This window comes from Diaphorina citri, unplaced genomic scaffold (assembly GCF_000475195.1).
Source record: "Diaphorina citri unplaced genomic scaffold, Diaci psyllid genome assembly version 1.1 scaffold183, whole genome shotgun sequence".
NCBI lineage: Eukaryota > Metazoa > Arthropoda > Insecta > Hemiptera > Psyllidae > Diaphorina > Diaphorina citri.
Window position 1 is genome coordinate 260975 of NW_007377620.1, and position 23424 is coordinate 284398.

Genomic DNA, 23424 nt, shown 5'->3' on the forward strand with positions numbered 1-23424 from the left:
ATGTTTGTTTTCTTTTGTACCATGTCATTTTCTCCTTTTGCTGAACACAAATCTTGTAATATAATAAAAATTGGAATTAACTAGGTAGATGAATGAAAATTCTTTTCAATCGAGGGGAAACAACAATGTAATGTTAATTATTTTATTTAAATACTTAGTACAACAGTAGTTATATTACATATTTACACCTAGGTCAGCACGTCAGCAGATCTCTGATGTTATTCAAAGTGAAGCTGACTATTTCGGGGTGGACTTAGCTTTGTAAGGACAACTGAGGAGGTGATTGATATTACAGCAAAAACGGGAGACAGAGAAGCCTGGTATGACAGGTCTCTCACTCACATTCTCTCTCCTATCCCCCCTCTCTCTCACACACACACACCCTCACTATCTCTCTCACTCTCCTTCCTATATCACTCACTCACTCTCCCTCTCCAATCTCTCTCTCTCTCTCTCTCTGTCACACACATACACTCATCTCTTACCTGCTATGATTTTTCACACCCGTCAATTTGGACAGCAAAATTTCTCCTCTTCGGACCCAATATTTTTTCAAACGTAAAAAATATTACGTCGCCGACGCTATCGCAGACAGCTTGGGGAACGGGTCAGTTTTACTCAGCACCACTTTCTGATGAGCCAAAGATATGTACCCCTTCAATTGACCGTCATGAATAAGGTTGCACAGCAGACAGTGAGTGTCCTCGAGGTCGATATGTTTTCCTTCAACATAGTGAAGTGCCTGGAGAAACTGCTGCAACTCAACCACCGAGTTCTTGTTAATGTCCTTGTGAATGTTGTAGCTGTGGAAGTAGAAGAACCAAGCATATAGTAGAATCAAGTAGTAGAATAGAAGTAGAAGTAGTAGAATCAAGCATATCCTTCTATTAGGGAAAAAATAACCTCAGTAGTGTAGTGGTTAACGCGGTGCACTTCGGATCTGGAGGTTGGTGGTTCGAGTCCAAGTCATAAAATTTAGCGTAGTGCGTTAAGCGAGGAACGACCTTTGTGACGTATATTTATGCTTATCAGAATTAAAATTCCAAAGTATTAGAAAGAAAAAAATCCCTACAGGGAATCGAACCCGGGACCTCCAATGTGCAAGCCTAGCGTGCTACCCACTCGGTTACGGAGGTTGCAGAATACACATTGTTTACCCTGGGCCGAATATTAAAGGAAGAAGTACCAGTAAACAAACCCTCAGAAGTTAACGCCGGTCAAACACTATCTTTTTTTTTTTTTTTTTTTTTTTTTTTAAATTGAAAAATTCTTTTTTTTCGTAGGTACTCAACTCAAAGCACTTTTTTGAACAAATTCCTGTAGGTGATCATCTTGAGTTTCTCAAGTATAAGATAAATGCCGCACTTAATGAAGAACGTCTGATGTTTAGTCATGGCGTCAGATAGCTGGTTGATTTGTCCCCCCTTGACAGCCACGGTAACATCCCAGAGTTGAAGAAGGTCGTACTTGTCCAGCAGTTCCCGAGTGGGCATGAAACCCTGAAATTTTACATGGGTACTGGATCAAGGCATGTTTCTCTGAAAATCGGTAACTAGTGAAAATACTTCATGCAGGGAGTAAAAATATTTTCTCCAGCCTAGTTCGCTTGCTTGGTATGGTAGAGCATCTGCTTTGTAAGCGCTAGGCCGTGGGCTCGATTCCCGCCCGGGGTTAATACTGTCCTGAATGGATAATGTTCGTTCTTGGAACGGCTGGATTTCTCCTATCCTGTCTTTCTTCCCTCTTCGATTTCGGGACGGTAAAATTATGTACAGTAATAACTGTTTCCTAGCACGTAGTTGCTCTTATAGCAAAAAAATCTCTCCTATAGATACATTGTCGTACGGTTGTGAAAAAGAGTCCCTTATTGTGGTTTTCGTCTTACCAGTAACATTTTCACAGGTACCAAATAAATCAGGATCAGTCTTTTGTTTTTCTTACTCGACTTGTGACACCTTTGAAAAGCGAACGTCAGATATTCATTGGCTGAAAAAGCAAAATGGGTATTTTAATTCTAGCACGTCTGCCTTGTAAGAGCTAGGTTGCGGGTTCCATTCCCGCCCGGGGTGGAATTTATCCTAAACAGATAAGGATAGAATAGAATATACTTCGTTTATCCTGCTCGAATGAGACTAAATAGTCCTTTTACCCCAGCAGTCTAAACAAGGTCTCATGTATTTTATGTTTTATTTTTCGTTCTTGGAACAGTTGGTTTTCCAATATACTGTACTCCTTCTCTCCTAAATTACGGGACGCATGTTGTTCCCTGATTCAGAGCAGTTCTTAATGGATCACTCTAGTTAAGCAACGTTGAGCGTGGTCGGTACCCGGAGGTGTGATGATCTGGCCAATCACGTGCTGCTGGCTTTTACCCAGCCCCAGTCAGGCTAGGTGAAATTAAATCAGAGTTACTTGCTCACAAGTACACTATAATTTTATAAATAAAACACTTCCAGAGGGCAATGTGCTCATGATGCTCGAGCAATTGCCCCTTTAGATGGCCAGAGAAATTTTCTGAACCAAGTACTGACGCGAGCGAGGATCACCAGAAACGCGATGTAGGATGGCTCCAGTTCTTACCTGTCTTGTAGTCACTATCAAACATCGCCTTCCTTCCTACATAGTACTTGTACGTAATTTGCTGACTTAGTGACGACTTGTCCTTGTATTGACTTGACTCTATAGCTCGGATCAGCGGCTTCATCAGATGCAACTTGCTGATTCGGAAGTAAACCTTGAACAGCTGATTGACAAACGGGAGCATTCCCCATTTCTTTGAATCGTTCTCGCTCGTACGACTGAAATAAGATGATATTCCTATGAAGAACATTCCTTATAGAAAAAATCAAAATTAATAAATACAGCCTACTAAAGAAACTAAGAGGTTCAGTAAACTGAAGAACTCACTCGCAAAAGGGCCCCACGGAGCCTCCATAAGCCAGGTCAAACCCTAAAGGAGAAAATGTTGAGTGTTGAACATGTTGGCAAATTTCATTAAAATCGGACAAACTGTTCAAGAGTTATTGGGAAACAGACAGACAACTAAAGAAAACTTATTACAGGAAAACTGTAATAGGTTGATGGAAAAAATAAAAAGGTTAGGGTACAGTTCACCCCAGGCAGGAATCAAACTCGCGACCTTGCACTTACAAGGCAGACACGCTACTTTTGCCAGGCTCGCTAGTTAAATGCTTACTTATCACTGGTGCATATTCTGAAGCAAGTCATGAGCATTTCTGTAGTGGTCTCCAACGCATCTCGTGGTTTAGCTCCTGAGTTCCCATCCTGTATACTAGACGCCAATGCCTTGTTGTCCACTTTATTTGACACCAGTCTCAAGTTGAGACTCACTGTTTGAACTACTGGGAGAAGCCAGTTGTCTTCTTTGCACTGCTGGAACATTTTGATGAACCCCTGCACAATTGTGCTTTGTGACAGGTAGGCTTCGTTGAAATTGTTTGCCTGGATACTTTGAACACATCTGAAAATAAAATAAAAAGTCCTTTTTAATTTTTATGGATAGGTATGTAATTTCTAGGTATCATTTTAGAGGGGAGGAATATGCTACAAAAGATATGTGAAAGTGAGTATTAACTCACCATTTGATTTTAGTCCTGTCAGAAATTAATGTATGATGTTTATTAAAAAATTATAAAAAAAAATCTTGTTCACATGAAATTTTCTATTTCAAAATTTATGGAACTAAATATCCTTACTTTAGATGAGCAGAAACAAGCTCAAATATTGGATGCTCCAGATATCTTCGAATCACATAATCTTCAACATTCTTTTGGAAATCTTCATGCTTGAAGGTGGGATTTTTAAATGAGAAGCAAACCTGAAAATGAATGAAAGAAGATAGGTATATAATAATAAGTTTATTATATCTAATATGATGATATATATCTAATTTACACACTTTTATTAGAACAAATAGGTAGGTACCTACTTAGTTGTATAACTGTACTTTCAGTGTACAATGTATGTGAGATCATAATTATACACAGATATATCAAACACAGTTGTAGGTAGAGTTGGCAGCAACAAAGATGAATGCCAAGGGTCTGAATATGATTGATATACTTCTTTAGTGTTCTTGCTGTAAAAATGATGAGCCCTGGTAAGCACGACAATAAAAAATATGAAGCAAAAGCTTTTGTCAAAGAATTTGGTGAAAGTCTTACAACTCTACCCAGACAAAGAAATGGCTCTCTCTTGAGAAGACAACTTTTATTGTCATACAAAGAGGCAATGTACCAATGTAGCTTATGGCATAGCAATATTACTCACCTAGAGGTCAAACCATGAAGAACAAAAAAATATTTTACTTACTGAGAGTCCATTGGAGTCCCTTCCCTCCCACACCATTTTCACCTGAAAAATATTAAAGAACACAATAGAAAATTCATTATTGAAATAAATTACATATTATTTAGGTAGGTATTTATTTATGTGACCCATTGATTTATTATTATTTTTAAGTAGGATTCATAGAGGGAACTTTACTGCCAAGGTCTTGTTGTAATGAAAGCAAAGAGAACAGAAAGACAGGATAGGAGAAAGCCAGCTATTCCGAGAACAAACCTTATCTGCTTAGGATAATGTCCACCCTAAGTGGGAATGAAACCCCAAAAACAAGGCAGACACACTGCCCTCCAATCTAACATACTCGGCTGGCTAAAGAACTTTGTACAGTAGGCTTGTGGACCACTCAAAATTGATTCTTCAGCAAAATCACTTACCCTTTGCAGATACCTTTCCACAGCAGACATGTTATAATCAAGTTTCGTTTTCAGAAGACCAAAATGTTTGGTGATTTGAGATCACGAGGAATATTTGCTGTGTGGCTTTCTTCACTTTCTTCTTGTTTTTGCTATATTATCAATTTGGAAATTTCAGTAGAAATAGAAATACCTACTTCAACCTACTTGTCCCACTTTCTCTTACTGAGAAAAACCACAAAAACCGGAGGCAAGAAAAAGTGTTTACAAAATTCACAAATTCAAAATTTACCGCCATAAATCACGGTGTATTGATTAATGCGAAGTTAGCGCATTCCCAGCCGATTCGCAGCAACTTCCACTTTCCCCTCTTTTCCTTCCGCAGGCGGAAACTTTTCTTTTGTTTACAATTTTCCCCCCACTTCGCACTTCCGTACTTCCGTTTCACTTTTTTTGATTTTTTAATTTTTTTTTCTGATACCTATTTCGTATGTTCTATGTTCTTATCTTTCAACATAATTTTTACGGTTTCTCTTTTTCTTTTCCTAATTTTCCTAAGAGCTGTGACTACATTTTCAAGTATTTAAAGTCTTTTAATATTGTGTTTTTTGTTCCGTGATCTACGTATCACTGCCCCCAGTCAATTACCACATTTTTCAGGTAAGATCTAGGATACCTACCTTTTCTTATTTCAGCATCTGTTTCCCAGGAATAAACTCATGTTCCATACAATAGATTATCCTGTGCATGGAGGTGGCATATGAATTACCATGTAAACTTATTTCACACTCATATAGAAACTATGTCTTTCTCCTTTCCCTCAATGTTCAGGATCTCATGTCATTTTCATTTGTTACCTAGCTGTGTCCACACATGGTTGATGGATGATGGCTATTGATTGACAAGGTGTATCTATGCATGTTGTTGAGACAGTGTGGATGGTTTCAATTGAATTTGTGTGGACACAGCTGAAGAATGCTTTTAGAACGTTCAAGCACAGTTTTAGAACATGCCCAGAGGAACATGTGAATGTAACAGGATACTGTAGACCCCATCCTCAACTGTCTAGTCAGTCAGTTTTAAGAGTTTGTGAGGGAAGAGTGAGTTGTATGACAATGAGCTACTCAGTAGACCTGACAGGTCTTCCTGATCATGTGTGTGCTCATCAGGTATCAAGTAGACCTGACAGGTGGACCTTTTCAGCCATTCCTGTCAGGTCTACCTGATAGTGAATGGCTGGCCTTAGGTATGTGGTCCACAAGAGATGGAGAGTTTAGGCACAAACAATACTTTCAATAATTGTCTTCTCTTCTCCTTTTATATTTAGCAGAGGTCGGTCATATTTGATAATGATTGAATTGCTAAACTAATAATTTTTATTTAATTTTTGTCCTCAGACCATTTCCTTTTGAACCAAGATATACCATGGCCGACACTTCAGGTAATGATTTGAACTTATTTCTTGCATGGTTCTTTTGTGTTTTACTAGATGTTATCTGGGTGTGTTGTACAGATACCATGCATGTGTTGACCTAATGAGCCATTGATATCCTGTTTTGTATGAGTCATAAGTAGCTGTAATCACTTGGTTTGGTTAGGTTACTAGGAATACTCTTGTGTTTAGAAAGTTGATCTAAATAAGACTTGTTCTACCCACACCGTCTGTGCTATTATTTCCTTTTGTACGTGGAGTTGTTTCTCTCTGTGAGCCTATTGTTTTTTTTTTTTTTTTTACTCAGTTATACATTTGTCTATGTGGCATAGTATCTTGATTCCAGAAGATAGAAAATAGGACAGTCCAAGTCAGTTGGATTATAACAAACCCAAAGCATAGGGTAAAAAGTTCACTTTATTGTAGGTATAGTGTTTTCAAGAGGGATTAGTTCAGGCAAAATCTAGCAGATCTAGCCCCCTTTCCATTGCCTACCAGGGGTGGAAGGACTTCTCTGCATGCCCCTGATATTATTGATTACATGTTGTCTATCATGCTGTCATTGCAGTCAAGACCACCCCTACCCTTCTCTCCCCCCTTCATACTTAATTACTTAAAACACTTAAGTAAGTGGGAGTTATGACTCTGGTGGTGACTGAAATATGATAAACATGTCTAACCTCAACCCTCCCCTTCTCTTTGTTTTCCATGTGTTAACCCAATACCCATCTGGCTCCTGTACCCCTCACTTCAACATAATTGAAGCATACAAAAATAATAATAATAATAAAAAAAAAAACAGACAACATTAAAAACATTACATGTAGATTGTAGAGCGTGTGCCTTGTAAGCGCTAGGTCGCGGGTCCGATTCCCGCCCGGGGCGAATTTTATCCAAAACAGATAAGGTTCATTCTCGGAACGGCTGGCTTTCTCCTATCAAGGAATTTTTACATGTGTTAAGCATACTTAAGTAGGTACTTGTCACAAATATCGTTCCCCAATTATTACACCTAGATAAATTTTATGACTTGACTAGGACTCGAATCACCAACTTCCAGATCCCAAAGTGTAAAGTTTGCTTTCAAAAAGGTGGTCCTGGAAAAAAATAAATAAAAAAATAACGTTTATGTCAACATTTCAATCTTCCTCCTCCAATTCAAGGAAAGCAGCTACCTCCAGAGGGTTTGTCCTGGGTAAAAAATTGTCAGTGGACTTTCCATTCAACTCATATCGTAGTTTTTTCCCCCCACAAAAAATTCGCTTCGTGTTTTTCTCTAATTTAATTTCTGGCAGACCTTTTTATTGTTCCCTGTCTCTTGCTTGTGTTCCTATTGATTGTGGCCAGGCGCCGCACCATTTTCTCCATTCTGAATTCAGACTCTTCAGAACCGTTGTCCTCCAGGGAGAATAAAGTAGAATTAGGGCCAGTAAGTACGACAGCCAGAGTTTTAGTACCTATGTTTTTTATTATTATTATAATCCATTACTATTATTATTATTTTTGAGAGGTTTGATAGAGGGACTGTAACTGCTAAGGTCTTATCGTCCCGAAATCGAAGAGAAAAGGAAGACAGGATAGGAGAAAGTCAGCCGTTCCGAGAAGGAAGCTTATCGCTTCAGGATAAAATCCGCCCCGGTCGGGAACCGATCCCACGGCCTAGCGCTTACAAGGCAGACGCGCTGCCAACCCGACTAACTAGGCTGGCGGCTTCCTTTGTCCCTCTAAAAAGTTTACCACTAATGCCTGCCACACACGTTAAGACGGTCTGTGAGACCGGCCACACACGTTTCTAACATCCTCTGTCGGACAATCTGACAGATCTAGGTCTGTGAGACCGCCGTCTGTCAGAAGGTCTGAGAGTGAGTGGAGGGCATAATGGTAATAGCCACAATCTGAGGTTAAACTCGATGTAAGTTTAACTCTTGGATTAAGAAATCTGATTGACCTAAAATTTTGATTTAAATCAAGTTTTCTACTGCCGATTTAAATCAAGTTTTCTACTGCCGATTTAAATCCAGTTTTCTGCTGTTGACTTAAATCAAGTTTTCTACATTTAAATCAAAATTTCTACTGCTGATTTAAACCAAATTTTCTACTCCTGATTTAAACCAAGTTTTCTTCTGCTGTTTTAAACCAAGTTTTTCTTCTGCTCATTTAAATCAAGTTTTCTATTGCTCATTTAAATCAAGTTTTCTACTTGGGTACCACAGGGTGAGGAGCTGAGGAATGAAGAGGTAATAAGAAACTACACTCCACACTCATTGCATGGAAATCTATTTACCCCCCTCCCTTCCTCCCCCTATCTCCCCCCCTCTCTCTCAGTAGAAACCTATGACTCATTCATTATTAGATTTTCATGTGTTGATAGTGAATGCTGAGGAACATTGCCCGTCATCAGCAAAATGTTGATTTACCAGGTAGAATAGGTAGGTAAATAGAACATACATACCTTGTTTATCCTGCTCGAATGAGACTAAAAAGTACTACGGTACTTTACTAGAAAAAGTAAAATCAAGCTGTCGAAAATATGATGCATCTTTTTCAAAGGAACACCTCGCCGTTTTCTTTTTTTGGGGGGGGGGGGGGGGGATTTTGTTACCTACTTTTAGATATTTACTTTTATTTTATAGGTACGTTTTGTTTTCAACTTCATTCGCTTTATTACAAGAGTATTAGTGACGGATAAAGTCTTTCAGTTATTGGCAGCAACCTCTCGTCTCATTGGATAAAAGCTTCCTGATAAGCTAATAATGCAGGATGCAGTTAGAAAGTTGGAACCAGAGCTAGCCAATCAAATGTCTCCATTCGACAGCGCATTTTGTAAGATATACTTTTGCACTTTAGTCATTTAATTTGTAATGTGAAAAAAAAAAACTTTTTATTTATTTTTATTATGGGATGTCTGATTCTTTTCCTTGAGAGAGAAAAAAACTCCACTTATCTTTTATTTTAAAGTTTTTTTCTTCTTTTTTTGTTCTTTAACTTTTGTGGCTTTTCATATACAAATGGAAATTGGAAAGAAACTAAGATTTTTTTTTTCTTTCAAAAGATTATTTTTATAGAGAACCTATTCCACATATTTATGATTATGACTCCTTTTCACTTTCTATTACATTCTGTTGACAGGGACCTTTAGAATATAATGACAAGGTAGTGGGATCGGGGTCAAATTTTCAAACAAAATATCTCTAGAACGGTTTGTCGCAAAGCGAAAAAGCTATCAGATTACCTACATTCCTTGTATTTTCTAAGGACATAGTTGAAACAATTTGCTAAAAATCGGTCAGATTTCTAGAGGGACGAGGAGGGTTCAGCTCAAAGTTTATTGAGCTCGAGATTGAATTGTTCTGAAGAATAAAATAAAAAATCCTACTTAAGACAATGAGACAAAAGTAGAAAACAACACGGGACTTGACCACTAGTGGGTGGCCTAACGTCACAATTTTGGCCAAAAGCTGCATTTATTCAGGAAAGCACCAAATTTGGTATGGACCTTCATTGGGAAAATATGAAACTTTTAGGAAGGGGTGACACCAAAAATCATGCACACAAACAAAATGGCGGCCTTTTTTCAAAATGGCGACCAAAACCGGGGTTTTGATAATATCTCGTTTCCGGTAACTTTTTTCTAATAATAATGAATTAGAAAGTTTTTTATATTTGTATTTCCTACATTTTGTACATTTACACTTTTTTTCTATGATGTACCGTAATCCCGTACCGTAATGATTTTTCCAATATGGCGGCCAAAAAAGAGGTTTTCTCACAATATCTTGTTTCCGGTAGTTTTTTTCCAACAACAATGAATTGAAAAGTTGTTTATTTTTTTGTTTTCTACATTTTATGTTTTTACACTTTTTTTCTAGGATGTACCGTAATCCCGTACCGTAAGGATTTTTCGAACATGGCGGCCAAAAAAGAGGTTTTCTCATAATATCTCTTTTCTGCTAATTTTTTTCTAATAACAATAGATTAAAAAGTTGTTTGTTTTTTTCTTTCCTACATTTTATACATTTACACTTTTTCTCTAGGATGTACTGTAATCCCGTAACGGTCGATCCCGTTTTCAAAATGGCGGCTAAAAAAAGGTTTTTTTTGAGAATATCTCGTTTCCGGTAACTTTTTCTAATAATAATGAATTAGAAAGTTTTTTATATTTGTATTTCCTACATTTTGTACATTTACACTTTTTTTCTAGGATGTACCGTAATCCCGTACCGTAATGATTTTTCCAATATGGCGGCCAAAAAAGAGGTTTTCTCATAATATCTCTTTTCAGCTAATTTTTTTCTAATAACAATAGATTAAAAAGTTGTTTGTTTTTTTCTTTCCTACATTTCATACAGCACTTTTTTTCTAGGATGTACCGTAATCCCGTACCGTAAGGATTTTCCGAACATGGCGGCTAAAAAAGAGGTTTTCCCATAATATCTCTTTTCAGCTAATTTTTTTCTAATAACAATAGATTAAAAAGTTGTTTGTTTTTTTCTTTCCTCCACTAATAAACAAAAGTACCTATTTCCTTTTCTTCTGAGTCTTGATGAACACCATGGGATATCACATCACACCTACCTACTTTTAGAGCGTAGCGTAGGTACTCACCTTTTTTTCAGTTGAAACGGAAATAGGGAAAGTGAATGGGGAAATCTTTTACAAACTAACAATAAATCGAGCTTTTGAGCGATCAACCTGCCAACTATTTGATGGATCACCAATCAGCAATCACCATATCCTTGAATCACAAAAGTTCACAGATATCATGGTAGCATTGTTCACTTCTTACAACCAAACACGGACAGCTTTTGCATTCCCCTTCGACTTTTTATTTCAAGCATTTTCTGAGAAATGTTTTTCTTTTTTTCTTCCACAAAGTTCTTAATCGCTCTCTCCCGGTGGCTCCGCATAATTTAAGTACAACTTGAACTTTGAATTTAAACCCTCTAGTGACTAGTCTCTACCCTCTACCTCAGTTGTGCTTTCTGTTACGTTCGCGTTTAGATAATCATTTTAGTTTTTCGTATATCTTCTTTTGGTTTAGTTCTTTTTTAGTATTATTATTATTATTATTATTTTTTTTTTTATTAGTTGCAATAATTCGTAATAATATCGAGGACAGCATTTTTTTTATTCGATTGACTATTCACTACTTATTTTGCGATTTTATAACCAGTTGTGACTAACAAGTTGCAATTCGATAAACTAATTGCGATTTTGGAGCAACTATACATATATAATTTAAATATACTCCTTTTTGGTTTCCTTTTTTTCGTGACAATTCTGTAATTCTTAAAAGAAAAAAAAAAACATGATAGTCGGTATTTTGACACAACGTGTTGTCAGTTGTTTTTGTAGAACCTGTCGATATCAGCAGTCCTCAGCAGCAGGTTTGATGCCCAGCTTAGACACTTTTTTTTCTTTTGAACAAAAAGTTAAAGAACTCACTGTGTGAGAATCCTGCCATTGAAACCTTGGGAAAAAATATCTTTTGAAATAACCAAATGAATAATAAAAAGAAAGGGAAAACCCTCCGTTACTAAAGACCTTATAGTGGGTGGCCTAACGTCACAATTTTGGCCAAAAGCTGCATTTATTCAGGAAAGCACCAAATTTGGTATGGACCTTCATTGGGCAGTTATACTTTGACGTTTAATCTTTGTCAACACAGAAAGTTCCATTATCTACAGTGAAAATTTAGAGTAGGAATCTTCGCCTTCGGTGGCATGTAAATGTAACTCTAGTAGTTAACACCAATAAGTAACAGCCGTATTGAATATTTTGAATCCGAAACAATCATCTTGCAATAGTGATTAACCGTTTGTTTAATAGAGGTTTAAAATTACTGTATAACTGCTAAGGTATACTTTAGTGACTGGGGTGTTACGCTTCGGGGATCACCTACCCGCCTAACTTCACCCAGCCTAGTGGGGCCGAGAACAGCCAGCAGTACGCGATAGCCCAGATGGTCACCCATCCGTTTACCAACCACGCGCAACGTTGCTTAACTTCAGTGATCCATCGGGAACTGGTACAACGTGCTATCGCCGCTGTCTGATTACCCGTTTGTTTAATCATTTTCCCTCAACAACAATAATAATAACGCGTTTAATGACAAAAATAAATAATACATTTCATTTTACCCAACCTCGGTATCTTAAAATCAAATCTTAGTTCAATATGAACGAGTGGAAATAAACGACATAATCAAACCGAACCCCAAACCTGTGGTGTCCAAGTCTGCCAGCGGGACCAAATATCAGAAGAAACCGAAAATTATGAGTAAGTTGGCTGAGGGCAAAGAGAAATCAGGAGGAGTAAAAGCCAAGGAATTCTAGAAGAAAAGTAAAAATTTGGACCGATTGCGATACTTTCTCATTACCTTGTATAGGTTCCCTGTACGTAAAGTAAAGGTAATAGAAAGTAAAAATGACATAACGACCTGGAGTTACTATTACTAATCAGGTTATTTTTCTGTTACTTTTAAAAGAATTTTTTCCCTAATTTATACTACCCTCAGAAGAAATGGTTAAACATTTGAAACTAGTTTCAAATGTTTAACCGTAGACCGTGATCTCTACCATTTTTCCCATCCCATAAATGGCTTAAGATGCTAAAAATTGTGATATAAAAACAAATTGGTCCTAATGAGAAATAAAGTTTGATGACATTGTTTAATGATCTTTCTGTTTCCAGCTACCGAAATCCGTTGCGAGGAGAAATCCAAGGGAGGTATCAAGTATGACGTCATCCTAGCAGAACCTGCTGGTACTCCTCCGCCCCTGAAGACAGCTGCAGACACTCCTGTCATTCTCAGATCCGAATCTATTGAGGAGAAACTTAAGCAAGCTGAAGAGAGACGTCTGGTAAGTCTTATTGGAATTTTCGTGGTGTTAAGCAGCCTGAGGCTTTTTTGTTATGTCTGAATTATTCATATTCAGAATAATAATGAAGCAGTTGCATTTGGGTGAAAATTATGATTAAGAGTGAATTCCTACGTAAAAAGTTGTGAAAATCCAAGTCTGAAGTCAAAACTCCGAAAAAGTTACTTGAAAAGGTCGAAGAGTGTAAGATTTACCGGTTTTTTTGAAATCGATTTATCTCGGGATCTAAAAGTCGTAGAAGAAAAAGAAAAATTCCGTTGTTCCTCATTTTTCCTGCTCTATGACTTTTAAACCTCACCCAAGTAAGCGCAACTGCTGTATTGTGTTCAACAGCCTAAGACTTTTTTTGTTATGTCTGAATTATTTTCATTAAAATCAACTGTGCCTCTATTTTCAGTCGCTAGAAGCGGAGAAGATCGCCAAGAACGCAGCGCGTCGCTCCAAAATCGAGGATGCAGCGAAGAAGCGAGATGAGAAGGAGAACGAGTTTATCGAGCAGACCAAGGAGACGTTGGAGAAACGCCTGGAGATTTCCAGTGAAAAGCGAGAAGCCCTCATCAATGACAAGATGGAGAAGCTCAAGGATCATGTAAGTGTGACGACGTATTGATTGATGACTTGCTAATTTTAAGGTCTCTAAGTCATAAGTCATGGGGGTTGGATGGAAGAGAATGCCTATAGAATACATCATATCAAAGGTCTTAAAGAACGTAGTACTTTGGTACAAGTTTGAGCTCGGTCCTCGGTCCCACAACCAGGGCCGGAGATATGATCTATTCAAAATTTCTTTTTCCCATGCCCTCCGGCCAATAGGGGAAGCACCAAAAATGAGAAATTCATATCGTTTGGTGATTTGTGCTCTAAATAGGTCCCACTCATGGATATTGGAATTCAGTCCCAGAAATAATTTTTCGAACACATACATTTTCACCCCCGGAGGTCATCAGGGCTGAAAGTCTAAAATTAATTTTTGGGGTACCCTCGAGTTTAATCCCATAGTATTTTCTTTAAGATATCTATCATCTCTATAAATTTTCCTTCTACTCTATTAACGCCGCTACTGGTCGCTACTCGATTAAAGTTATTGTTCCTTTTTTTTCTTCTTCTTTCCAGGATCGGCGAGTGGAAGAGGCCCGTCTGAAAAAGGAAAAACTGGGAGACAGCAAGGAGAATGGCTGTGAAGTAACGACACCCTCAGGATAAAACCTGAACAGACCGCTAAGCGTCTGGTTCTGTTAGTTTTTAATCAACCATCTTTTACTACTCTAATCCTAACACTTTTTTGTAATAATTTAACGTTAGGTATTCGCGAAAAAGCTATGCTGAATGTCCCCCCACCTATTTTTAATTTTTTTTGTATGATATTGAAAACCAAGTTTTCACGCTTTGTTCCCCTCATTTGTTGTACCTAACATAGGAAGCTATTCGTTTTAAAAATGTGCTTTTTTGTGTAACTTTGGGTCAGAAATGTGCAACCAAAAGTAGTCTGTTTTCGATCCTTTTCGCTGAGATTATAACCAACTTAATCGTCCTTACGAGGCTGAGTGCACCCCGAAATAGCCAACAACACATGTCCCAGACGGTCACCCGTCCAGATACCAACCACGCACAACGTTGCTTCAGTGTTCCGTTGGGACTGGTGCTTTCAAGCTGCCATTATCGCTGGCTGAGAACTTATATGTAACTTCTCTATAAAAGCAAGTAATGGAAATGGAAAATATAGTTTTTGTCTATCATGGTTTACTTTTTCAAGGAAAAGAAGTTTGTGGTTGCATGTTTCTTACTCATTACAATCAATTTGTTCGATGTTGTGGATATTTTTTTAAACCCCATTATTTTGTATGTCCTAGATATTAACTATTAACGTATTAACATTGTACCATCAGTATAAAATACATCGTTTGTGTTACCTCAAATACCAACAACTGCCACGAATTGGATGCGAATCCTCATAAGAAGAGCTCACAGTGTGAGAATCCTGCCATTAAAGCCTTAAAAAAAAAAAAAAAAAAAAAAAAAAAAAAAAAAAAAAAAAAATTTCCACAGTGGCGTAGCGTCCGTGTAGGGCGTGTATGGCGGCCCTACACTCAAAAATTCCACTCAAATACCCTTAAATATTGACTTTAAATAATTATTATATTCTTATTAGATAGATATTGTGATAGAAATCAGTGTCCGCCCTACACTTGGAGTTAGACCACGCTACGCCACTGTCGACACCATATAGGTACTGAAAGTTGTCCTGAGATCAGTATTCAACAGCAAAATGGGTACCACCACCGCACCGTATCCACATGTCGCCAAGTACCGAAATTTTCCGTCTTTACTTAAACCCCCATCTATGGTCAATGATCACTTATGAGGATATAGCATTTTTTATACATACAGCAGTACCATATTACATGTTAAATTTACGTTTTTTATACCTACAGCACAATATTATGGTGAACTTTTTATACTAACAACATTTTTTTTTATACTCCAATAGCACATATTTCACTGTCTGGATTTTTAAGAAGGAGTTTTGCTATTGCAAATAGTTTTAGTAAGCAGATTTTTAACGTCTAAGAAAAAGATTTGCTTTTGCAAATAATTTTAAACTAAAAACCAATGTCCTCTTTTCGTTTTTGCTAGGGGACTTGAGGTTTCTGAGGATGAATTTTGTTCTCGTTTCGATCCTATGCAGCACAAATTTATAAAATGAAAAAAAAAAAAAAAAAAAAAAAAAAAAAAAAAAAAAAAATCTAAAAGGACAGACAGTGAAATTGTGACTTTCTGCATCGACTGATTTCCCCTCTAAAATAACCATAACCATTTACTACCAAATATTCAAACTACTTTGATTTCCTACAGAATTTCACGAACAAGGTTGTGTGACGGAAACAAAAATGATTATTTCCAAGTGTGATATATCCTATTTTTTATTAGTATTATTATTTTTTTTTGCTAGTTCTCATTCTAATAATAATAACCCACAAAATTAGATAGGAAATTATTACCTACCTAGAAGGCAAAAATATGTCCTTTTTTGATTCCAGTTAGTTGGCAAAAAATCCAGTAGGCAGATCGTAGACTATTTCATTATGATCTCATTTATTTTCTCCAATGGATAGCATTATTCCCCGATTTTTTTTTTTAAATTATTTCCTTATTCTTTTGGCTTTAATTGTGGTGCATTTATTTTGGACTGTCTCCTATTTTGTACTTATTTTATAGGCATTTTGTCGACTGAAAATTTTAATAGTTAGGTATGAAAGATCTTTTTGATCTGTTAAAAATCAAACAATACAAGCTATTTCCCTCCTTTCGTAATTTGCATTTTGCGCGGATTGTAATGTTCTTTAAGACGATTTTTTAAAATAGCAAAATAAAAGAAAGTACCCTTTTTGGGTTACGAAAGACAATTTCTACAGAATAACCTCACATAAAAATTCTTTTTTCCGTTAGTTTGTGAGAAAAACTTTCGTCAACGTTTAAAAAAGACATCCCAAGATCTCATATTGAAATTTATTTTGATTCCTCTTAGGTGTTATTTTTTATAACCTTACTATTTTTTAAAAGTGATTTCTTGTACTAAGGAGTGATAAGTTATTTTTTAATTTGCTTTAAGTTTTATACTCACACATGCTTATTTTTTTAACATGATAATTATACTACTCATTTTTTATATGAAAAAATAAACCTGTTCTTATTCTATTTTCAATGATGATCATAGGCGGAAGTAGATGATACAGTGATTATTGCAAATCATGAGAGAATAGTGCTGATTTATTCTGCTCCAATATTGCTAAAAAGTCCCCTTGGTCAAGCTAGCTTTTAGAAGGTAGAACCCCTAACTTGACTCCCACCTGAGGCGAACTTTTGTCCTAAACAGATTAAGGTTCTTTCCCGGAACGTCTGGGGACCAAGAGTCTTAATTGTTACAGCTCCCTTTATCAAACCTCTCTCTCTCTCAAAAAAAAAAAAAAAAAAAAAAAAAAAAAAAAAAAAACCCCCCGGTTTTTTATGCACCCCGTATAGCGTCTTGTGATTGTTATTTAAAGTTACCTTGGTAACAATGGTCGATCTTTGTACATAGAATATAGCTTGTAGACACGTAGCGAGTGGGAACTTACCATTTCTCTATTAGCTTGAACTTTCTATGTAGTTTTCTATTTCTAAAAAAAAAAAAAACATATTGTGAACTTCAATTTTTAATGTAGTGATTGCTTTAGGTACTTAAAAAAAATAATAAAACTTAATTTTCAAGTGATTTAAAAGGCGGTTGCAAAGGAATTTTTCATCGCTTTTGAAGCTGACATTTTGTGTCCTCCAAAATTCATTTTATTCCTTTAAGATTTCTCAAAGTGTTCATCTCGTCAAGTTCTCAAATTCGCCTAAATGGAAGATGAAAGCTGTGATGAGGGGTTCACGTTGTCCAATTCGGAGCTGGAAAATCGATTCCATCAAATCATCGGCAGTATCGAGGATATACTGATAGGTGAAGGTTCGTTCCCGGAACGTCTGGCTTTCTCCTATCCTGTCTTCGTTTTCTCTTCGTTTTTGGGACGATAAGACCCAAGTAATTACAGTTCCGTCGATGAGCCAGCCTAGTTAGCTTGGTTGGTAGAACGCTTGCCTTGTAAGCGCTAGATCGTGGGTTCAATTCCCGCCAGCACGCAATTGCCAGGTGGTCACCGCTCCGGATACCAACCACACTCAACGTTGCTTAACTTTTCTGGTTCGTTTGATCTTCAGATGTGGAGTTCAGTAACCTGCAGTTGCACTTCCTGGAGAAATATTGGATGGAGTTCGAAGATGTTGACGAAAATAAATTCATCTACATGGATATCTTTCAAGAATATGTGAGTATACTACTGTACTACTATACCATTGGGGTTTATTTAAATTTCGACTATGCCGAGAATTGAACCCATTTTTTTAAAGGTTAAAGGAAAAAAAAAATTATGTACCTCGGTACCGCTTTGTAATACCTCCAGGCACATTCTTCTACATCCATGCCTATCCACGAACGGAAACGTTTGGTTAGAAAACGTCCGCTCTGGCCGGGATTCAAACCCAGCACCTCCAGGTTGAGAGTCAGTGCTCTTGACCACTCAGCCACATTGGTGGGTCTTTACTTGTAATCTTTTACGTGTTCACCGATGGTAGAATAAGTCCCTTTACCCTGGCAGTAGGCTACTACCATTATTGTCAAATTCTCAAACAATGTTGAGGGTAAAATTCCACGCTTAGGCTGAAATTGAACACACGGCCTCCTGATTTCAGACCCAATCCATAGAAGCGCTTCTTGAAAACAAACTAGCGGCTTGTATACCTGATTTTGATATGCACCAGTTCATTTCTGACCTCATGTAAGTTAGTAAGTACCTAAATTACTGATTCCCAGTAGCGTCTCAAAACTCATCTAAACTTTGAATTTTACCTTTGGTTAAGTTGGTTCCACTAAGAGAAACAAAACGGAGAAGTGTGACATTTTCAAAAAGGGAAAGATATCCACATGTGCCAATATGCTGGTAGTATTCGAATCTAGTTTTAACCTCTAGAAATTGCACTTTTTTAAGAAAACAGTACCTATATTGATCATACATTTATGGGCAGGGCTATTCCATAACGCAGGACAACCTGTCAGTGAATGGTCGGCTTAAAAAGAACTTTCTTCGTAAAATACGTGATGTAATAATACGTACATAGGAAAACATTGGGCAAATAACATCATCTTGAGTGAGTACCAAAATATTATTGTTAAAAATATCCTGTTTTCTTCGTAGGTCCTGAAAGGACAAATAATTTCATCTTGAGTCCACCAAATTATTGTTGAAAATAATATCCTGTTTTCTTTCTTCTGCCCTCACAGGTCCCGAAAGGAAGAACTGGATGGGGAAGTATTCGAGATGTTGTTTACACTCACAGACTTCAATGAGTTCAAGGAAATGTTCCTGGATTATAGAGCGGTAAGTGTGGAACACATATAAACTACCTGGTCTGCCAGTTTGGAAAGTAGCGCGCCTGTCTGGTAAGCGCTAGGTCGCGGGTTCAATTCTACGCGGGCGAAAAAAGGTTAAGAACGAACAGTATCATTAAAAAGTTTGAGAACGAACATTATCCTGAAAAAAAAAGACGAGGTCCGTTCTCGGAACGGCTGGCTTTCTTCTATCCTGTCTTTTTCTCTTCAAATTTGGGGACGATAACACCTCCGACCGACCGACATTCAACCTTAGATTAGATTATTTTATTTTAATAATAAAAAAAGGGTTTTAAATATTTTTTTGTTTTGTTTTGCAGAGAAAGGAAGGCCGTGTACAGGATCTCAGTCAGTCAATATTCATCACATCATTCAAATAGTTTTGACGAATCTGAAGATATTATACAATGGTAACCGTGATAACGCAGTTGCTTCTAATGCCAAAGGTTGGTGATTATATTGATGGATAAATTCAATAATTGGCACGTTATATTATCCATCGATACACCCCCCCCTCCTTACGTACAAAGAACGGGTAGACCGCTCATAATAATATGTGATGATAAAGAAATCACTTTTTGACATCAGGGGATCCCAAAACGGATATTTCTAACCATTTCCCGATTTTGAAAATTTGGACCGATTGCAATACTTTCATTACTAGTATAGCTCCGCTATACTGTAGTAATAGAAAGTAAAAAGGGAAGAGAAAGAGGAGAGGAATGGAATCAAATTAGAATATTAAATGAGAAAGCAGATGTTGCTTTCCATCCCCATTAGTTTAGTATGTCTCATTGCTCCTGATTGTCTTCATAAAGATTAAAATTTTCGGTTTCCCCCTTCTGAAATAATTTATAGGATGAAAAATACTGAACTTGACTTTAACGTTTTAATGCAAGTACAAAAAGTATATTAAAAAATGCTTAATGCTTACTGGCTTATATTTACATGAGATAATGTACACTAATTTTCCCTGCAAAAAGTTCATTCTCGATTGGGATTGAACCCATGCCTTCCTGTTTACAAGGCGAGTGCCTTGACCACTACGCCACCGAGGCGTTACTCGTACTATGTGGCACAAATAAAACCGGTTATTTTCTGAAGATTTGTAAAGGAAGATACGATGATGTACTACGTACTACCGATTTGGTAGCACTGTACACGAGTTTTTTTTTTTTTTTTTTTGAGATATGACAGACTTAAAGTAAACAACGAGGGCATCTCAATGCATATGGATTTCCATCTGAACCAGTTTCCTGTTGATATCGCCAGGAATGCGGAATGGAATGGAACCTGAGAATGAAGTCAGAGCGCGGCCTCTCTCCTTCAGGAATTGCTGGAATAATGAAAAGAAAAAAAAATAATAATAAAGAGTTGGACACCGGAGATATCGGGTTCGATTCCAGGAAGGGTCGAGGTTTTTCAGTTCTGTGCTTTGAATACGGAATGCACTCAGCTACGTGAGCAATGTAGAAATGACGCAAATAATTATCATTAAAAGATAAATAAAAAAAATGTATATCCTTCTTCTTCAACTTTTCCCGAGTTCAGAACGGGTCAGCGTTTTTCGTCAGATTGTCAATCGGCTCTAAGGTGATTGCTTTTAGACTGGCAATTGGTTTGTAAAATTTCAAGAGTAGATGTCCTTCGCACTCAACCTTTGTTATTTCTTTAGCAAGGGAAATTTTAGGCTGCTTTTCTCCCTGATTAAAGTCCCCCGGCCAGACTATTGTGATTAAAAATAAAATGGACTTACCCGTTTCTTGTTTGCCTCATCGGTTGATAGTCCAGGCAATGTTTCCTCATCCCTGTAACGTGGATAAATAAATTATACTTAGATATGAAAAGGAATATGCTTTTAGGGTTTATGAATTTTCAATCAGTACTCAGGCGGGAATCGAACCCGCACCCTAGTGCTTTCAAGGCCGGCGCTCTAACCTCTCAGCTAACAAGGCTGGCGCATACTCAAATGACTGAAACTTGGTATTGGTAAGGGTAAACAGTAGGGCCATCGGCTATTTAAACCTTCTGTAAAGTCGACCTCATTAGTTTTTTTTTAAGAGGTTTGATAGAGGGATCTGTAACTGCTAAGGTCTTATCATCCCGAAAGCGAAGAGAAAAGAAAGGCAGGATAGCAGAAAGCCAGCCGTTCCGAGAACAAACCTTCAGGGTGAAGTCCACCCCAGGCGGGAATGAACCCGCGACCTAGCGCTTACAAGTCAGGCGCGCTACCAACCAAGCTAACTAGACTGGCGACCTCATAAGAAGTTGGCGACTTACTTGAGTTTCTTAAACTGAGCATAGATCATAGTCATCGTAGCGTACAGAATATCGGGAATGTTCCTCGTAATTCTTTCATCTAACTTCTTGAACTTGGCCACTTTCTCCTCCACTTGAGATAGAGTCAGGGGAATCAACTCTGACCTTTGTATCATCTGAAACACAAATAGATAAGTACAAGTGAAGAGTAGAATAATAGAATAGAATATACCATGCTTATATTGAGAGAATGAGACTAAAAAGTCCCTTAACTCTCGCAGTCTAAACAAGGTCTCATGTATTTGGTGACATGGTGCGGAAAGGAAATACCAATAAGGCCTTTTCAGAGTAGGTAATGGCTTGGCTGAGAGCCCGGTTATCAGTTGCCATCCATTGAGAAGTAAGCATGTGCATTAGGAGCAGCAGAAGGAGGTGGAGGAATAGGGAAAGTTTGTTGGGGTCTGAAGATGGGCCAATCAGTTGGGTAAAAAGAACACTGAAGAAATCTGTAAGAAATAATTAAATACATATACCAGTTATGTTGATGGATAAGTACAAGTGAGGACAGCATTTAGATTTGAAAACAATAATAATACTCACCTCTAAGGCAGTCGAATATTGTTGCGCAGCAGACCAGCAGATTTGAAAACAATAATAATACTCACCTCTAAGGCAGTCGAATATTGTTGCGCAGCAGACCAGCAGATTTGAAAACAATAATAATACTCACCTCTAAGGCAGTCGAATATTGTTGCGCAGCAGACCAGCAGATTTGAAAACAATAATAATACTCACCTCTAAGGCAGTCGAATATTGTTGCGCAGCAGACCAGCAGATTTGAAAACAATAATAATACTCACCTCTAAGGCAGTCGAATATTGTTGCGCAGCGAAGGCGTCGAAAAACTCGAACAAATCCACCAGGATATGAAACGTGCGCACCGTAGCCGGATCTGCGCTCACCGTGTTCCCACGCATGCGCAGTAGCATTCCCTGCGCATGCGTACGTAGCCGGGAGCGCAGCGCGCCAATCTCATGCGGCCGGGAAATGACTTGCGCTAATGACGTGGACATGAGACATAGGGCGCGCTCCAGATTTCCGCCCATCTCGTACAGTTGAATAGCGTCTTCGAACTCACCTTGGAACAGAAACGGGGAAGATAATATATTATTATTATACAACTGGCTGGGGACTTTAAACAGGGAGTATACCAGCCTGAATTCCCCTTGCTAAAGAAATGGCAAAGATTGAGTGCGAAGGGGCATCCACTTGTCAAATTTGCAGCCAAAACCAAATGTCAGCACAAAGCAATCACCCTGGTTAGGACTGATTGCGAGGCTGACGAAAAACACCGACCCCGTCTATACACGTGAAAAGGCGAACGAGAAGAGGGAAAATCTTTTCAAGACACACAGGCCAACCATCCTCCACTATCAAATGAAAAATTATAATAATACACCCACCTTTATAATTATTCTCGGAGCACTCAGCAGCATACACAAGGACATGTCGAATGTCCGCCTCCCGCGTTCCAAACTCATACAGCAGGCCCGGACTCACACAGCCCTCCCCATCCAGGGCCCCCAATAATAAAACTGATAGTAATAAATAAAACTTACTAGTAACTAGTAATAAATAAAACTAATAAAAATAAATAAAACTAATATACACTCACCTTTATTTTCGGAGCACTCAGCAGCATACACAACCACATGTCGAATGTCTGCCTCCCGCGTTCCAAACTCATACAGCAGGCCCGGACTCACACAGCCCTCCCCATCCAGGGCCCCCAATAATAAAACTGATAGTAATAAATAAAACTTACTAGTAAACATCTACATACCTATATGTATACCTCCTAAAAAACTGCCTATATACAGTTCTGGACGATCTAAAGCTACTAACACAGATCTTATTTGAGGGTGAATACCTAATATTCTCCAGTAGGTTTATTATACCTATGTAGGTAAGTATAGGTAAATACATAAATATTTACCTATTTATGTATAAGTAGGTAGGTAATATTGTTTGCTTATACCTACCTCTTTACCTCGGGAATTTCATGTTTCCCAAATTACAAGCAGAGAGCTCAGCTGAGGTAGAAGAATATGTTTAACTTAATGTTTTCGAAAATTTCTGTTACCTACTTTCGTGTTTTTCTTCGAT

General features: G+C 37.7%; 4 protein-coding genes across 6 annotated transcripts; 2 read left to right on the forward strand and 2 right to left on the reverse strand.

Moving 5' to 3' along the window:
- Positions 1 to 109: 109 nt before the first annotated feature.
- LOC103505589 (PCI domain-containing protein 2) lies at positions 110 to 4987 on the reverse strand. The gene is made up of 8 exons (XM_008469933.3): positions 4743 to 4987; positions 4333 to 4374; positions 3717 to 3838; positions 3197 to 3481; positions 2581 to 2798; positions 1886 to 1986; positions 1300 to 1499; positions 110 to 803 (listed from the first exon to the last, which is right to left on the reverse strand). The coding sequence occupies exons 1-8, from the start codon at positions 4770 to 4772 to the stop codon at positions 569 to 571; spliced, it is 1233 nt and encodes a 410-aa protein (XP_008468155.1). The 5' UTR covers positions 4773 to 4987; the 3' UTR covers positions 110 to 568.
- Positions 4988 to 5184: 197 nt separating this feature from the next.
- On the forward strand, positions 5185 to 14752 carry LOC103505590 (stathmin-1-A). 2 transcript variants are annotated; one of them, XM_008469935.3, is made up of 5 exons: positions 5185 to 5381; positions 6119 to 6162; positions 12847 to 13016; positions 13432 to 13623; positions 14148 to 14752. In XM_008469935.3, exons 2-5 carry the CDS (start codon positions 6147 to 6149, stop codon positions 14235 to 14237), a joined length of 468 nt encoding a protein of 155 aa, XP_008468157.1. In that variant the 5' UTR covers positions 5185 to 5381; positions 6119 to 6146; the 3' UTR covers positions 14238 to 14752. The 2 variants fall into 2 exon arrangements, with proteins under 2 accessions (XP_008468157.1, XP_008468156.3); XM_008469934.3 differs by lacking the exons at positions 5185 to 5381; positions 6119 to 6162 and adding exons at positions 11448 to 11540; positions 12325 to 12432.
- Positions 14753 to 17219: 2467 nt separating this feature from the next.
- Positions 17220 to 19603, forward strand: LOC103505597 (ADP-ribosylation factor-like protein 2-binding protein). 2 transcript variants are annotated; one of them, XM_026820895.1, is made up of 5 exons: positions 17220 to 17520; positions 17772 to 17878; positions 18303 to 18388; positions 18892 to 18988; positions 19320 to 19603. In XM_026820895.1, the coding sequence occupies exons 1-5, from the start codon at positions 17415 to 17417 to the stop codon at positions 19377 to 19379; spliced, it is 456 nt and encodes a 151-aa protein (XP_026676696.1). In that variant the 5' UTR covers positions 17220 to 17414; the 3' UTR covers positions 19380 to 19603. The 2 variants fall into 2 exon arrangements, with proteins under 2 accessions (XP_026676696.1, XP_008468165.1); XM_008469943.2 differs by having other exon boundaries at positions 17220 to 17514.
- Positions 19604 to 19859: 256 nt separating this feature from the next.
- LOC103505592 (nuclear pore complex protein Nup93-like) lies at positions 19860 to 22990 on the reverse strand. The gene is made up of 5 exons (XM_008469937.2): positions 22934 to 22990; positions 22119 to 22396; positions 21280 to 21434; positions 20756 to 20807; positions 19860 to 20335 (listed from the first exon to the last, which is right to left on the reverse strand). The coding sequence occupies exons 2-5, from the start codon at positions 22362 to 22364 to the stop codon at positions 20222 to 20224; spliced, it is 567 nt and encodes a 188-aa protein (XP_008468159.1). The 5' UTR covers positions 22365 to 22396; positions 22934 to 22990; the 3' UTR covers positions 19860 to 20221.
- Positions 22991 to 23424: the final 434 nt, after the last annotated feature.